We start from the raw sequence: 18,004 nt of genomic DNA on the forward strand, positions 1-18,004 counted from the left end.
TTTGCCATGTTTTTTTTTTTATTTGTTAACGTCCCATGCAAGTGTTTGAACTTCCTCTGACGCGTCTCATGTTTTCGCAACATAGTGCAAGACGTAGTTAACCTTTCTAATACATAAAAAAGAAAAACCCGCAGGCCTTTGTAACCTTACCCTTCTTGCGGGAAACTTTCCATAAAAGTTCATCCTTGTCATTAAAATAAACCATATATAAACCTATATTTTTAATAGATCTACAAAACTCTCACTCAACATTATTAAACTAACTGCCAAACAATCTCAGAATCAGTCTCTCCATTTTAAATTTGAATTTGTACATCTTTCTCCCCTTGTAATTATTTAATCTCATTCCCCCGACATCATTCAAAACTCCAATTTCCATATGCGTTTATCCCTTTGAAACTTAGACTCACTATGTTCACACGCACAAGCTTGTGCTCTTTTGCCAATCATGAAAAAACAGCGTTCTCTTTGAATGAATGTCAATATCGTGTGGAAAAAACACTCGGGGTGGGTGCTTTTACTCATTCTTTCTCCTCCTTTGGTGAACGATAAACCTTAGGGAAACATGGTACTAGCAGCGCAATGTATCGTTTGCACAAGTAGTCATGTTAAGGATGGATTCTGCGATGCATCATTTGTACATTTGCTCCTAAAGACAAGAGAGAACTTGAAAAATAGAGTACAAAACCATGCAAGTATTCTTAGTAGTAATGTTGATTTTATAGAGTAAGCTACACAACCAAAAGTGATTTGCTCTGTGAGCAAATTAAAGCATAATCAAACGGTTAATGTTGTATGTATTCAAAAGCTGAATTCCGATATTATGTTGATGAAAGGATAGGTCCTGTGAGAAATGCTAGATATACCGAGAATGACTATATAAATAATTTATTAAGTGATGTGACAGATAGCAAGCTAGTAGGCCATATTCAATATCCTTTAACAATCCGATGTATCATTTTTTTCTAAAAAAGATGATGTTAGATTCAACTTCAGAACTTGAAAATCTTTGCGCCCTCATCAACATGGTCCTTCTTCCCAGTTTACCATCATTCCATTCCACAAAATTCTGAGGAAAAGAACAATGAATTTTCAACTTTTCTACTTTCTTTGAACATCTTGCAATCCGAGGACAGTGAATTTGAATCTTCATGGAGGGGTACTCGAACTATGACTCATGTGCATTTGAAATTTATTACCACAATGCAATAGATGATTTCCTTAGTTTGCTATGTATATCTGAAAATACTGCCTCTTAACATGGAAAGAAAAGGAAATGAAAAAAAGAGACTGGCCATGCAGTGAAAAAATATTTTTAGAAGTGAATAGAGCATCATGTTTTTTCCCCTGGTTAAAAAGCATGGTCTTCATGAGACTATTGTTGATCATCCATGAATGATGTGAGTCATATCACTCCTCTAATTGCGTTGAAGATACAAATAGAAGAGTCTCGCAAACTAGTTAAATCGGAAAAAAAAAAACAAGAATACTATTTAGTATCAAGAATGGCAAAAGAAAAAACTAGTTAATGGTTATTCACACAGAAAATTGTCGAGTTATAAAGAGAACGAATTGCCGGCGTCCTCCAAAGTGGCCAATAACTCCCCTGTCCAAGAAATTGATTCAATTCAACTCAACAAATGCATGTAGATAGTCAAATTATTTGATCTATTTTTAGTGAGAAATAGACCCCACAGCATCCTCTCTTTGGCCTATTGAAATGCACAGGGAAAGCATGAAAGCTCTTGGTAGATTGTGCAAAGCAAACATACCATAGATATCAATTACCCACGACTTACAAGCAGTGCACACCAATTAACTTGGAAACAACTTTCTGTTTGCTTTCTACAATGAAGCTCATCAGTTGTTGCAATACATTTATGTGAAGGTACTATTTTGCCTATTTCTGATATGCAAAAGCTACTACAATCAAAATCTCATACCTCTTCCAATATCAAAAACTGAGTTAAAACCCAAGCAGGAGGCCTCATCCTTCCATAAGGGTCACAAATCCTCTCGAGTATTACCGCCAGTCTTGGTAGTCATATGTTAGATTACTTGCAAATTGCAATTAAGGGTTCAACATCGAATGAGCAATTCCTTGAGTTCCCCCTCCAACTCAGTTAAATCGAAACTTCCGTTGCCATCGGCCTACAAATCATATTGAACAAATGCCTCAATCCAAAAAAATACAAAATAAATATAAAAAGATTGACAAGAACCATGTAAACCTGTACATTCAAAATAAATATTACTTGGGTTACTTACCAGCTCGCAGTGGATTGTGTGGACTCCCCTATCATTGACTTGACTGGAAAAACAGCTAACAACATCAAGTCCTTGTTGAAGAAGTAGCTCTAGTACAGTAGATAACAGCAAATCCTTTTCCCTGATGCTTCGGCTGATCACGATTTCCACGCTCTCGCGACTTGAATTGACCATAAACGTGGTCGAGCATGAAGAAATAGAGCCAGGAGAGTCGAGGGCAGCCATACTATGAATGCCCTTGAGCTCGTCTCTCTTGAAGGTCAGCTCTCTGATCTTCGCCTGCAGGTGTTTGATGTAATTCACGGCCTCGTTCATGTGATCCGACATAGAACGCTTTCCCTAAAAAGAACCAGTGAAACAAAACCCTAATGAACATTTTCATGTAATGTCTTGCCTCTTCGTATTATCACACAATTAAGCACACTCACACTTGCGCCGGCACAGAAGAAGAGAACAAAGACTCAAAAGGTAATTAGGTTATTCACCTTGACGAATTCGAGGGGCAGTTTGGATCTGAGACTTGTGCAAAGCGAAGCCATTTCTTGCCGTCTTTGCCTCTCGATCTCTCTATGCTTTTTCTTCCGATCGCCGTCATCATCGTCTTCACCAGTCCTCTTGTGATAATTAGTGATGGAGAACTTTCGTCGGTTCTTCACCACTTTAAAATGGGCACTACTACTTTCCATATAAGAGCGTCCCAGGATAAGATCTTTGGGGATCTTGTGTTGTTGGTGGGGGTTGGAAGAACAGCTCATTGCTACTGTGTTATGTCTGGGGGATACGTTTGTTAGGGTATGTGATTATGGGCCTAAGATGCTTCGTTTTCTAGTCTTTTCCCTTCATTGGCGACGGGTAAGCAAAATTAAATAATGGGGAATTGCATTATTGTGAGGACCTCTAAATGGACTGCTAATTAAATTAATTAAGAATGTTATTTAGGGCTTTCTTTTCGTTGTGGCCCTGTGGGCACTGTACATTTGTACGAAAGTACGGCCTAACATCTGAATTCACATTTAAGGGACCATCGTTCCCACATACTAATAAATGAATGCATGTCTCCATCCCATATGAATTTCAACATGTGTACTAAATTCATGGCCATCAAGATTACAAGTCCAAAAGTGAGGAAACACTAACATGTCTGTTCACATGGTTACTCTACCACTTTTTTGTTTTTTTGCTAGAATACTCTACCACTTATATCTAGTGGCTTCACACTAATTATAGATGCTATCCGATGAAAGCCTTTTCCCCATACTATTGATAAGAGGAAAAATACACCAAAAAATTTAAATTATCCTCACTGTAATACCAATACCCTAATTTTTTTTTGTGTTATCAAAACCTTCGAACTTGTACCGGTGTGACAAAAATACTCTATATTTACCACAAAAAAATCCTAAACTTTGCCCAATTGATACCACTACTCTCGAGCTTTTATGTCGCATCATCAATATTCTAAACTTATACCAGTGTGACAAAAATTTAGGATATTCAATCAAACTGGTGCAAGTTTGGCGCTCTTGGTGTCACAAAAAAGCTTGGGATATTGACGTCACAGTGATCATAGTTTAGATTTTTGGTGACATAATAAAAAATTTGGGGTATTGGTGTAATAGTGGGCATATTTTTAGAATTTTTTGTGGTATTATCGATTGATATATGATAAAAAAGTTTTTGCATCTATATCCTCTTATACTTCTTGCCCCAATTGGCATAGATGTGTGGTACACATTCCACGATCAGCTGCAAGCAACAACAAAGCCACAATTTGTAAAAGGCCTGCAAAAGATGATCTTTTTTGGTCGAATTGCAAAAGATGATTTCAATGTAAAGCATATATTACAGGTGTAATTATGACCCAACCCCGTCCATATGTTACGATCCCACATCAAATTTGTCTACAGCCAAGTCCAGATCTCTCTTTTGACCCAAAAAAAAGCCAGATCTCTCTACTCTCAACTCTGACAACTGTTCAAGCAATTGGGAACATCTAATCGTTTGCATTCTTCGGATAGCTGGCACTGATTAAATCTCCACATCAGAATTTCCCAATCTAAATTGACTGTATGAATTATAGTTGAAAATTGTCAAAAGATATAGGATTACATTGGTCAAATTGAACAGTATATGACTATATTGGCATTCATACAATAAGTTTAGGATTTTTTGGATAATTTTTCTCATTAAATTTAATCTTCATTTACAAGTCATACTTTATGCCAAAAAAATGGTGATATGAATTTGATAATATTAATTCGATTCATGATTTCTTCTTGTTGGAATTTATCAGTTTCTTGTTAAAACTCTCAACACTTCAAAATAGGTAGACTGAGAAAAAAAATTTATATATATCATTGGGCATTGAAGATTTTTTGAGTGTTCAAATGACTTGCACTAGTGTGGTGATATGAACTGAAACCTAAAGGAAAACGAGAACAACAAACACGCTTAAACTTACGTAAAGCCGTGAAGCTCTTGAAAATATGGCACACCATTCACAATTGGTGTTGCGATTTTGGGCTTGCTCATGTTTGTTGGATCCTAGCTTCATCATCTGATTTTGCCTAGACTGTCGGATTCGGGTTGGATAAAGTGCTCAAGGCCTTAATAATAAGAGTTTTCAACCCCTTCAGTTGCTTAATATGTAGCTAGTCAATAAATTACGACCCTTTGTTAGGTCTGATATCTTTTACAACAGGTTCTATGTCAACAAACTTTTATATGTATCTTAATATATCTTAAGATATCTTCTTCCCTCCTTTATAAGTCAATTTAGCATGGCGTAATGTTCACGCCCCCAATACCCTAGGCTCGATGGATGGTCCAAGAATTGAAGAAATAGGACAACGCGTGTTTACCCGTGATATAGAAAAGTATACAATAATGTCTGGAGAGCAATGGAGACTGGACCCTGGTTTCTCTTTATGCATGTGGAAGGCGTGGCGAGGGCTTCATTTGATTTGTAATCATAGTTTATATTTAATTAAACTCCATGATTCAGACCACTTGAGCCAATACGCTATCAAAATATAGCAATTTACTCATTTGAATACTAGTGTATACGTATATATTATGTGTGTACTTGCGTGTGGAAAAGTTCAATGAAACTTATTTATTATATGAGAAGCTACGTTTTAACTGATGGACTATACAATATCGTCCAAAAAACTATGGTAGGGCAAAGGCACCCAATCACATCATTTAAACATTAATTTCAAGTGATATTTCAAGTTAATTTTTCTCCTGATACTAAGTATATCTAACTCTATTCTATTGTCATAGCAAAAGAAAGAATCAAAAGTTAGTAGTTTGTTCTCTGATTTACCATAACGTGATCAAAAAACTCGTCAAATTACAAATCATGGCTGACCCACCGCTCCATTAATTTGTCGTATCTTTTTGTTTTCAATACTACGAGATGCTCCGTTCTAAGCAGAGAAAGAGAAGAACCCTAGCTGTCATATCTTCCACAAATCACGTTGATTTCACTTAGCTGTCATATCTTCTCCACTAATCAAACTGATTTCGCTTTACTGTCCTATATTCTACATTAATCAAACTGATTTAACTTTCCAAGTCTTGATTAGGAGATCACATATTTCTTAATTTTTCGACATAGGATTTTTTCCTTCACAAAACCACTATATATAATAGCTTAGTTTTACGGTTATGCACCGATTTTTTTAACGTTATGAAACGCACATTATAACAAAAAATCTCAGATTTGTTTAAGTCTTTTGGCCAACCCAATTTGTTTAAACGAAAGCTAGCCCTTGTACAACTTAAACAGCTAATTTGGACTCACTCCAAAAAGATTTATGCCGTCGCTTATTTGATACCTTGGTAAAAATTTCTATCGCTTGTATGAAAACCTGCATTCTCAGTGAAATCTCAAAATGTTTTCCATGTTCTTTCATATGTTAACGTCACATGTAAGTGTTTGAACTTCCTTTGATGCGTCTCATGTTTGTTTCTCAACATATTGTAAGGCGTAGTTAATCTTTCTATACATAAAAAGGAAAATCTCAAAGGTGCTTTGCAACCTTAACCTTTTTGCGGAAAACTTTCCATAAAAGCTCATCCTTGTCACGAACATATATCATATATAGCCGTATACTTTTAATAGATGTACGGAACTCTCACTTAAAATTATCAAACTAACTGCCAAACAATCTCAGGATCTCTCTCATTTTGTAATTATTTGATCTCATTCCCGTGCAATCATTCAAAACTCCATTTATCACATGTGTTTATACCTTTAAAACTGTTGTTCACTATGTTCACACTCACAAGCCTGTGCTCTTTTGCTAATCATGAAAAACAGCGTTCTCTTTGATTAAAAGTCAATATCGTACCGAAAGAACCCTCGGGTTTAGGTGCTTTTACTCATTTCCTCCCCTCCTTCGGTGAAAAAGAAGAAAAAACATAGGGAAACATGGTAATAGGTGCGCAATGTACATTTGCTCCTAAAGACTAAAGAGAACTCGAACAATAGAGTACAAAACCCTGGAGGCATTTTCAGTAGTAACGCTGATTTGATAGAGCGAACTACATAACTGAAAGTGGTTTAATACGTTAGCAAATTAAAGGATAATCAAAAGATCAATGTTGCATGTATTCTAAAGCTGGATTAGAAGTATTATGCTAATGAAAGGATAGATCTGCGACGAATGCTAGATATACCAAAAATTGTTTACTACGAGATGTGATGGACTGCAAGCTAGTAACACATATTCAACATCCAATAACAATCAGCCACATCATTTCTTTCTGAAAAAGATGATAGTTAGATTCTACTTCAGAACTTGAAATCAAGATGGTTCGTCTTTCACTTTACCAGCTTTTCATTGCACACAATATTTTAAGGAAAAGAACAAATGAGTTTTCAAATAGTCTACTTCCTTTTGAACATCTTGCTATCCGGGGCCAATGAATATGAATCTTCGATGAGTGGTACTCAAACTGTGAGTCATGTGCATTTGAAATTTATTACCACAATGCATTATATGATTCCCTTATTTTGCTATGTACATTTGATAATCTATCCTGTAATTATGCAGAAAAAGAGCAAATATATGATAAAAAGACTGACCATGCAGTAAACGGATACAATTAAGTATGAATCGAGCACCAGATTTTCTCCCTGGTTAAAAAGCATCGTCTTCATAAAACATTGCTGCTCATCAATGAATGATGTGAGTCATAGAAGAGTTTTGCAAACTTGTTAAATCTGACAAAAAAACAAGAACACTATTATATCAAGTATAGCAAAAGAAAAACCAGTTAATGATTATCCACGCAGAAAATTATCAAGTTATATGGAGAACGAATTGCTGGCGTCCATGTTTATGGATCTAACTTCCAATGGGGCCAACAACTCCCTTGTCCAAGAAATCGAGTTCAATACAACTCAACAAATGCATATAGATAGTCAATTTGTATGACCTATTCTTGGTTAGAAATCAACCCCATAGCATCCTCACTTTGGCCCATTGGAATGCATGATTTCACACAGAAACTGAGTTGGAGATCATGGGAAAAACATGAAAGGTCTTTGGTAGATTGTGCAAAGACAACATAATGAATATCTCAATTTCCCACAACTTACAAGCAGTGCATACCAATTAGCTAGGAAAAATTCTTGCTGTTTGCTTTCTACCAAGAAGCTCATCAGTCGTCGCAATATGTTTGTTTTAGCCATATTTTTCCTGTTCTTTATTGTGTGGAAGGTACTATTTTGCAAATTTCAACATGCAAAAGCTACTACAATCAAAATCTCATACCTCCTCCAATATCAGAAACTGAGTTAAAAACAAGCAGGAGGCCTCATCCTTCCAGATGCGTTGCTCTAGGAAATTAATTTCCATAAGGGGCACAAATCCTCTTTAGTATAACAACAGTCATGGTAATCACATGTTACATTACTTGCGAATTGTAATCACGGGTTGCATGTTGGAATGAGCAGTTCCCTGAGTTCTCCCTTCAAGTGAGTTAAATCGAAACTTCCGTTCCCATACGCCTACAAATCATGTTAAACAAATGGCTCAACCCAAAAAAATGCAAAAGAACTACAAATAAATGGCAAGAACTTTGTAAACCTGCAAATCTAGAATAAATATAACTCGGGTTACTTACCAGCTCGCACTGGATTGTGTGGACTATCCTATCAGACGTTTGACTGGAAAAACAGCTAACAACATCAAGTCCTTGTTGAAGCAGTAGCTCTAGTACAGTAGATAACAGCAAATCCTTTTCCCTGATGCTTCGGCTGATCACGATTTCCACACTCTCGCAGCATGAATTGACTGTAAACGTGGTGGAGCAGGAAGAATTGGAGCTAGGAGAGCTGAGGGCAGCCAAACTATGAATGCCCTTGAGCTCGTCTCTCTTGAAGCTCAGCTCTCTAATCTTCGCCCGTAGGTGTTTGATGTAATTCACGGCCTCGTTCATGTGATCTGACATCGAACGCTTCCCCTTAAAATACGAGTGAAACAAAACCCTAAATTACATTTTCATGTAATGTTCGCCCTCTTCATATTATCACATAATTAAGCACAGTCACACTTGCACAGGCACAGAAGAAGAGAGCAAAAACTCGAAAGGTAATTAGGCTTTTCACCTTGATGAATTCGAGGGGCAATTTGGATCTAAGACCCACGCAAAGCGAAGCCATTTCTTGCCGTCTTTGCCTCTCAATCTCTCTATGCTTTGCCTTCCTATCGCCGTGATCGCCATCTCGGCCGGTCCTCTCATGGTAGTTAGTGATGGAGAACTTTTGCCGGCGGCTCTTCACCACTTTAAAAATGGAATTGCTACTTTCCATGAAGGAGCGTCCCAGGATAAGGTCTTCGGGGATCTTGTGTTGTTGGTGAGTGTTGTTGGAAGAACAGCTCATTGCTGCTGTGTAAAGTGAAAATTAGCTCTAGATGGAGCGGTTTAAATACTCATTTAAGTATAATAGATGGAGATACGCTTGTTAGGGTATGTGATTATGGGCCTAAGACGCTTCGTTTTCCAGTCTCTTTCTTTCATTGGCAAAGGGCGAACCGTATTAAATACTGGGGAATTGCATTATTGGGAGGTCCCCTAAATGGACTGCTAATTCAATTAATTAAGAATGTTATCTGGGGCAATCTTTTTCATGTGGGCACTATACATTTGTACGAAAGCAGGGCCTAACATCTGAATTCACATTTGAGGGGCCATCATTCCCATGTGCTAATTAATGATGAAGATGTGTATCCATCCAATGTGAAGATCAACATGTGTCACTATCAAGATTACATGTCCAAAAGCGAGGTAACAGCAGTAGTTCACACGGTTTACTCCACCTACTTATATAATTATATAGTGAAATCTTTTTCCCAAGACTACTATAAGATATGATGAAGTCAATGTATATGCCACCATTAAGACAGTAAATGCAGTGTTTATGATGAAAAGAACCATCTTCATACGGTAATTATTGATGATGTGATTTGCTGCTTCTTCTTCTTCCTCTTTAATTGGACATTGCTGCGTTCCAACTAATATGGGAGACACTCCTAAAATTTTGCACCTGCCATTCAAACTGACTGGACCCTGACAGGCTAACACTATGTCAAAACAAATGGGGTTTTTTCTATGTTAGAAAGTTCTCGACTACAAGGTCTTTTCGAAGATTTTCAGGACAATATTTCTTAATTCCATAATCAATTCTAATGCGCAATGCCATCCATAAACTTTTAAATTGTGCAATTCGACCCCCGAACTTTGGCCAAAAATAAAATATCATCCCTAAATTTTTAATTTGTTCAATGTGATTTCCGAACTAATGGTAAATATTAATGTAGTCATTTCGTTTGCTCAAGCGACAAATTGGACGTTATTTGATGACTTAAATTAGTATATAATGAATTGGACTATTAAAAATAATGATTCGACATGTCCATTCAGGGACATCAAATATTCCCCATGGAATTCGTTTTTCCTGATTTAAGATGAACTTATGTGGACGATTCACGTGTAAGTCTTTTTATGTCCACTGGTTAAACTTAACGGATTGGAAGCTACACAGTAGATTGCATTAACTGAAATTAACAGAAGAACAACATTAAATATTTTCATATAGTTTAGGGATTAAATTAAACATTGAATAATAGTTCAGGGAACATATTGAACAAATTAAAAGTTCAGGGACAATATAGCACATTGGATCAAAATTCTTGAACAATTTATACCATTTTCCATATTTTGTGATAAAAATCAAGTGATTGAGGTTCCATTTGTTTTATAGAAAATGAATGTTTTAAAATGATCGCTAATATCACTTAAAAAAATGAATAAACGAAAAATATTTTCACCGTCCACAAAAATATTTAGATATAAATTGTTGTTGATAATGATAATATTTTACACTGAATAATTATTTCGCTCGATATAAATGATCATTTTTTAGAAAATATTGTTCAAATCATTTATTTTTTGCGAAATAAAGAAGCCTAAAACTCCAATCATCATAATTCATTAGGTTTTTAAAATTGAAAACTTGTACGCATTAAGGAAAATTCCGATTTTCGTGATCTAGAAGATTGAAAGAATTTAAATGGGAGTAAGGTTGAACATTTTCCTTTGATGTCACCCGACAAGCTGATGACTTTTTCCCTTATGATCGGAATTGAAGGCCGATGGGGGTCCGGGTCAACCTCGTGAGTCACGCCAAAGGCGCGTAACTCTGGTCTATGTTTCCACCTAAGAATATGTGGCAATAATTGAAGCCTCATTATCCCTTTCACAATTACTTAGTTGCGACCTTTAGAAATATATTTTTTTTAATCATATCTCTAACTCTTCTCACTCCCTTACTTATATTCTATTTCTTGCAAAGCATAGAAGTCGAACCTCACACCGGTGATATTAACGTCCCCACCCTCCAATCCCTTTACCGGCAGGATCGCATGCCTATTGGCGACCTTTAGAAATATAGGTCATTGTTTCTATAACAACTTCACTTTCCAATCAACCTCGTGTGTTTCTGTTTCTTTCTTCCTTCTTCTTCTTCTTTCTTTTTTTTGGGGGGGGGGGGAGGAGAATCAATTCTCTTAGACTTATAGATAGACCTAACCCTACAAAACTCCTAATTTTAGCTCCAATCCCGATTCTACCTTAAACATTTTTTTATCTCATAAAAAATCTCCAACTTTAGATCTAGTCCCAATTCCATCGTAAACCTTTTTTTGGTCATAAAAAACCCTCAACTTTGGTCCAATCCCAATTCTACCCTAAACATTTTTGTCTCATAAAAAAACCTTAGTTCTAATTTTACCTTGGGTAAGAGTGATTGTAGCAGTATTTATACAAATTTGGACGGTGTTTAGCTCAAGGTGCAGTTGCAACTAGCAACTGGAAACTCTTAGTTGCGTTAATCGATGCAAACGGTGGTGCATTTATCAAAATGGAGCCTATTGAGCCAACAGCGGTGAAATTGGCATTCTATTGTGGCTAGCACTTTCAAGATATTCATGGCGGCTGAGCTTACAAGGGACTGTGGGAAAACACCAATAATCAACTTGCAGTTAAATAATTATGACTTGGATCAAACATCTAGAAATTGTTAAAATAATGCCTATGAACTAGACTCGTCAAATGGATGGATCGGGTCAGGTCGGATCGAAAATGGTCCAATCCATATTGACTAATATCCATACAATACAATTTTAGTGACCCATACCCGACCCAATCAATACTCAACACATGCCCAACCTGACCCATTATTGCTAAAAAACTTCAATATTATCTAATTTAGAAAAACTTATTTCTTATAAATTTTTAAATATATATATTGCTAAAACACTATGGACAAATTTTGTAATTTTTTATATTTATTTTTTTTCTTTTCCTTTTCTTTTTTTTTTCTACGTCAGGCAACCGACAACCAGCGACGACCAACGACCAGCGGATGCGATGACTAGGGACCAGGTGTTAAATATGGATTATGTAAACAACCCATCATGACCCATTTTAACAAACCTTATTTTTTCATTGACCCATTTTTAACCCACTTTTTGTTAAATGAGTTACCCATTTTTAATAGGGGCCCATTAAATATGAGTTGTAATGTCAGCACTACCGTGAACAAAGCCGGTCCAAAAGTGCCACGGAATCGACTTTGGTGTCGATAATGAAAGTCCTATTTGGACTTTCTGTTGCAAATTCGTGGAAGTTCGAAAGCTTCCTACAAATGGTGAGTTTGGTTCAGCATTTTTAAGGAGTTTTAGGGAAATCCAAAGCAGTTTAATCGAAAGGGCTTTTCAAAAATAATTTAACTTGGTGTTAGAGTTGGCGAAGCCAACAGTTTAACTTTTCTTTATGAAGTGCATCCAAGTGCATGAGACAAGTGTCTAAGTAAATAATTGCGTTGAATTTTAAGATTGAGTAATTGTCTTGAACAAAATTGCGAAGACTAAACTCAGTATAATTCATTAAATGCACTTATAGACATGAAAGCACAAAAAATGTTCAAATGACTTAAAGTGTGGTTGTCATTTTCGCTACAGCGCTTGATTTATTGTGCTGCTTTTTAATGTATGTCACATTAATCTAATTAATAAATTCGGTTGTCTAGCTTCTTTCTTAATTTATTTATCTTATCGTCCGATTGCTCGATCAATAGCTCCGCGCTAAATGAACTATTTATTCAACCCAGGTCATTGTCAGAGTCACTCCAAAATCGATGCAGGTACTATTTCCCTCCGCTTGATCGTGATGCAAACCAATCAAAATTGAACATCAACAATGCAAAATTCCAATCTCCGAGCCAACCTAATCATTCTGCAATTCCAATGCCATTTTAGTTATTTCCCAAATGAATTGGAGGGATGCCCAAAGCTCTCATTAGGAAAAAAACCTGTACAGTTTGCTGCATTAACATGATGTACCTTCTCTGCTCAGCTCTTCTTCAAATCGACCACAATGACACTGATGTTATCCCAGCTCTTGCGTCCCAGAGCGAGCCGAGTAAGGAGAGAAGCAGCCAACACACTACGCGAAGGAAACAAGGCACGGTTCCCGTCGTCTTCAGCCGCCGGTCCAGAGTTGAGGTCCATAGCTGGAGGACTTCCTTCCCTAAGGCATTCGAAGGCCACTTCACAGGCCAACTCGCTCGACAGGACGTCCCACAAGCCATCACTCGCCAGTATCAAGCAATCGTCTTCTGCTTGTCTCGCCGTAAAAGTTATCTCGGGCTCTGATGTTACGACTGGCTTTAAGTATTTATCTCCTGAAATACCAAAAGTTTCTAATGATCAGTTACTCCTCACGCCACAGTAGAGAGACATCGATTACTTTCTATAGCTTACAAGAGAACTTAGCCGGCAGACAAATGTTACGAGTATCCTAAGCAAGAGGACCATCATTGTGCTTTTCACCCTCGAAGGATCACCCAAGCGAAAGAAGAGCCAATTGAAAAATAGATTGATCTAGGTGACTACAGTGACGAAAACAAAGTCTATTCGGCGTCACTCAGCAGTCCAAACATCTACTTACCCTTCGTAAAGTTAGCACCTCTACTGACTTTCACTCTACAGGTATCCGTTGAGCACCTCAGAAAGACAAATGCTTATATCCAGACCTAGCTTGTGTTTCAGCAACAAGAATTAAACTAGTAGGTGATACCAGTTCAGACAATGCCAAAACCAAGGGAATGCAAAATTGACATATTGCATCTGCAGAGTTCCGCAAGAAAGAACTACAGATAGAGACTTTGACTAATTGCACCAGTGACGCACCTAGTTACTAGGTAATGAATCGGCAGTACCTGTTTCCTTTCTTTAACCCTTTTCATGTTCTTTTTCATTTGTTTCTACCAGGTTCTTCTTGGAAAGCCAAGTTCAAGTTTTTATTTTTTCGACCTGAAGAGGTCGGTGCCACATGCTCCCTTTCAAAGCATTAGATGACCCCCCTTGTATAGAATAGCACATAATGCATGCTCTATTTAAGTTAAACTCTCTGTTCCAGTCCATACGGGTTTGCAATTTGCATGCTAAAGTGAACTTATGCCAGCAGGTTCACTCTGAAGACCATATTTGTAACATATAAATAACCATGTAGGAGAAGTCCCTGCCCACAACATAGCAATCTCTAGTGTGGACCATTTGGGAATAAATCGTTTTGGCTAACAATACTATCTTAAGTAAAAGGGAGACTTTTTAACATTTCATAACAACTCGGGCCTGCAATCACCCAAAATTAACTCCATTAATTAAGACGGGCCTTATGAATTGCTCATGTTGCAATGATTTTTACCTATGGCTCGGGACATAGCCAGAATCCCTTCAACTCTAGCTCCATTCTCGTAGATTACCCGTCCTCCAGCAGCTTCAATTCTTGCAAGTTCATCCGGTCTATCTGGCTGTAAATACAAGAATAAGGGATCTGTACACTTAACCACAGAATGAAAATCACTGGAAGATATGTGCAAAAAAAATGGAGACATTGGTTTGCCTGCTGTAAGATAACTTCTTATTAGATGCAATTCAGTAACTAGAGAATGACTTGCTTGAACCAGTTCACATACTGCAGTTGTTCATAAGATTCAAAGCATTAGTTACAGTGTAATACTCCAATTAATATCTGAGATCACCCATTAAAGCTGGACCATGCTCCTAAAATGCCTGCTTTCCTTGAATTTGGCAGTAATCAGCTCATTCTCACTGCAGCCTTCGCACGCCATGAGAAGGCATGGATTTCCTATGTGGAAGTAAGGAGGAGGAGCAGAGTCATAATGATCGTTCTCTACAAAACATTCTTGCCCAGATGTACAGCTAGCTTTCTTGACACAGAGGACAAAAAAGAGATTAACGGAACAGACAGATTGCTGAGAAGTATTTTATGAACCCAAAGAGTAGATAACTATGTGTCATACCTAACATACCAAAAGTATACCGACTTTCCTTACTAAAGGACTTAGTAGTCCAGAACATGACAATTCTGGATTAACTCCTCAAATCATGGATTCCGTATCACTTTTCCAAATCCCAGGACCAGATGATTAATATAATAACGCAAAAAACCACAGTAAGATATCTCAGCAAACCACCTTTTTTCAGAAAGGAATTTAAAAGGAGAGTAATCTAGTCTTACAAACGAAGCAAGAACTATTTCTACGCAAGAATATGCTTATTGCCATGTTTGCCTGCATTACAAATTCTCAAAGAGAAAATAGCAGTATTTAGCATCGCAGGGGAATGTCGGAACTGCGATTCCATTACATTTCAGATCCCGAAGAAAGAATTAAGAAATTATAGAAGTAGTTTATCAGCACTGTGTCTTCTAAAATCGCATAGCAAGTCATTGAACAACCTAAGCATGCTGAGGTTTTAGGGACAAATGCAAGGGCATGTTTGCAGAAGGGCAGTTAGTCTAAGTTCTGGATCTGATTTCCTTTCTCTAGTTCGATAAAGGTCAAGCTAAGCATAGTAGAATACCATTTCCAAGCGAAATGAGCATCGATGCTACTAGAGCCATGGATGGTATCATCGACCTTTGTGATATCCATGTCTCTCTAATCCACAATCCGTTTTATCCAAACAAAACAAGGGAATAGGTCCTAATTTCCTCATCTCCTTATTCATGTGGGTGACAGTCCACCATACAGGATAGATTATAAATTCCATCCTATCATGCCGTTCCACTCTGTCATCACAATTCAGCCGAAAAGAAGATTTCATTAGAAGGCGAGTAGGTAGACAATGAATTGGACAACTCCAAAACAAAGGGGCCGGCGATGGATGATGGTCACGTCAAGAATCTCATCTAATGTAAGAGAAGCTCCTAGCAACATCTGTCAACTGCTCGCGCAAACACGTGTCGATTGCTTCTAATTCTAAAGACTCTGTCTGATACTGAGCGGTCCACACGCCACACCATCCGTCAAAGAGTTGCCTCTGCCCGGACCGGGTCCCCCCCAAAAATGCCCCTTTATCCAACCAAAAGACTACTCCCATTTGCTGCTTTTAGAAGCTGAGATGTCCCCTGTTCATGAGAAAAGCCAAAGGAGAAAGGAAACCAAACCTTGTGATCGCGCGAGAGAGGAACGACCTTCCCGCCCCGGCACAGGACGGCGCGAGAGTCCCCGCAGTTGGCGACGACGATCCGGTCGGGGGTCAGGACGGCGGCCACGGCGGTCGAGCCTCCGAGCGCCAACTCCATGGGGTGGCAACCGCACCGGGACCCGACGCTCCCGCAGGCGCACGTGTTCATCGCCACCTCGTCCATCCTCCGGAAACTCGTCCGCATCACTTCCCTCCACGCATCGTCTTCATCAGCTTGCTGCTGCCCTCCCGCCCGCGTCAACTCCTCCTCCAAGAACACGTGCATCTTCTCCCTACATAATCTTGAAACCTTCATGAGGAAAAAAATGAATTGTTCAGTTCCAAGAAATCATGAAGCTCGACGCACGATAAGCTGTTCCGCGTCAGTCTCACGTGCACAAGCTCGATAACAACTAATAGAAAATCGTCCAGCCAGGCTTTTCAGGCTTTAGGTATTAATTTACGTGTATCACCGCACATACATGATGCCCTCCGTGGCCATCGAACACGGCGAAGAAGTGAACCGGCCGCCAGCGGCTTAACTCCGGCCGGCAGAGCCCCGTCCACACGGATATCGCGTCCTCCATCTCGCGCGACCTTCCGCACACCGACACCGCCCCGTAACACTCAACCGACGTCGTCGCCGCAACCACGGCCGCCGGCTGCGGCGGCGGCGGCGGCGGCGCCTCCGCATCGTCGCCGGACGATGCCGAGGAGGAAGAAGGGAGGAGGCAGCAGCTCCCGTCCGACGCGCGGATCCGCTTCGCTCCCGAGGCGCGGGGGCTGCTCCCCCGGCGCGGCCGCCCCCCGGGCAGGGACCGGGCTGCGGCGACGGCCCGGCGGCCGAGACGGTGGAGAGCCGCCGCATCTCTATCCTCCGGCGGCGCCTCTCGCGGCATTTGGCTGGGGAACCGTCATCTCCTTCGCTCAGCATCCTTGGACGACCCGAAGCTACCCTTTACGACCATGTTCGCATAGTCTCCGGCGCCCCAAACTGATCTACCAAACACGCCCTCGCACCAATGAACACGAAAACGAACGTAAAAAATTGAAATTTAAGCGAGGGAGAGCGAGAGAGACAGAGAATATTTTGCGTGCGTTTTTCAAGTCGAGAGGCTCGTGTCGTGATGGGGGAGAAAGGAGCCACCACAACGTGTTGGGTATCCTCTGAGAAATCCAGAGGGCGGGGGGAAAGGGCAGGGAGGCTGGCTGACCGAGCTGACCGGCACAGGCCGGTCAGGGCGCCGGGGCGACACGTGTGCGGCATGGCGCCTCATCCCCGCGAGAAGACGATTTTCCTGTCTGCCTTGGCCCCACCCCTTTCTTCCGCGGTCAATTTCCCCGTAGCCCCGCATCGTCTCGCAGAGCCTGGACGGCGCGACACGTGGCGGGTGCTCTTGGACAAAAGGGCGGGTTGTCTGGAGGGCCAGGAGCGGACAGGTGTCGCGCCTCCTGGATGCCACGTCGACATTTCTTGCGGGCGGGCGGGCCCACGATACTACTCCTACTCTATCGTCCTGTCCCCTTTTGCCAGCTGCTTTGAAATTTGCTTTTCGTTTTTTCTGACTTTATTTTTCTCTCTCTCTTTGACCTTTTTTCTTTAAAATCCTGTCTGACCGAGGTAATCGCTGTCGGAGCCGGAAGATGCGTGGGGAGATGGGGAG

At 39.6% G+C, this 18,004-nt stretch overlaps 3 protein-coding genes across 4 annotated transcripts; all 3 read right to left on the reverse strand.

Moving 5' to 3' along the window:
* Window positions 1–1,732: 1,732 nt before the first annotated feature.
* On the reverse strand, window positions 1,733–3,094 carry LOC115690948 (transcription factor bHLH36-like). Its single transcript, XM_030617455.2, has 3 exons — window positions 2,754–3,094; window positions 2,269–2,607; window positions 1,733–2,151 (listed from the first exon to the last, which is right to left on the reverse strand). The coding sequence occupies exons 1-3, from the start codon at window positions 3,021–3,023 to the stop codon at window positions 2,080–2,082; spliced, it is 681 nt and encodes a 226-aa protein (XP_030473315.2). The 5' UTR covers window positions 3,024–3,094; the 3' UTR covers window positions 1,733–2,079.
* A 4,715-nt stretch (window positions 3,095–7,809) lies between these two features.
* Window positions 7,810–9,282, reverse strand: LOC115690952 (transcription factor bHLH36-like). The gene is made up of 3 exons (XM_030617456.2): window positions 8,891–9,282; window positions 8,407–8,745; window positions 7,810–8,290 (listed from the first exon to the last, which is right to left on the reverse strand). The coding sequence occupies exons 1-3, from the start codon at window positions 9,164–9,166 to the stop codon at window positions 8,210–8,212; spliced, it is 696 nt and encodes a 231-aa protein (XP_030473316.2). The 5' UTR covers window positions 9,167–9,282; the 3' UTR covers window positions 7,810–8,209.
* Window positions 9,283–12,925: 3,643 nt separating this feature from the next.
* On the reverse strand, window positions 12,926–17,477 carry LOC115667130 (probable protein phosphatase 2C 75). Of its 2 annotated transcripts, XM_056303085.1 has the most exons (5): window positions 16,823–17,477; window positions 16,321–16,650; window positions 14,554–14,659; window positions 13,188–13,528; window positions 12,926–13,080 (listed from the first exon to the last, which is right to left on the reverse strand). In XM_056303085.1, exons 1-4 carry the CDS (start codon window positions 17,237–17,239, stop codon window positions 13,197–13,199), a joined length of 1,185 nt encoding a protein of 394 aa, XP_056159060.1. In that variant the 5' UTR covers window positions 17,240–17,477; the 3' UTR covers window positions 12,926–13,080; window positions 13,188–13,196. The 2 variants fall into 2 exon arrangements, with proteins under 2 accessions (XP_056159060.1, XP_030444606.2); XM_030588746.2 differs by having other exon boundaries at window positions 12,926–13,528.
* Window positions 17,478–18,004: the final 527 nt, after the last annotated feature.

The sequence above is a fragment of the Syzygium oleosum genome, unplaced genomic scaffold, assembly GCF_021117445.2.
Source record: "Syzygium oleosum isolate NSW1041296 unplaced genomic scaffold, Sole_v2.1 Sole_v2.25, whole genome shotgun sequence".
Classification (NCBI taxonomy): Eukaryota; Viridiplantae; Streptophyta; class Magnoliopsida; order Myrtales; family Myrtaceae; genus Syzygium; species Syzygium oleosum.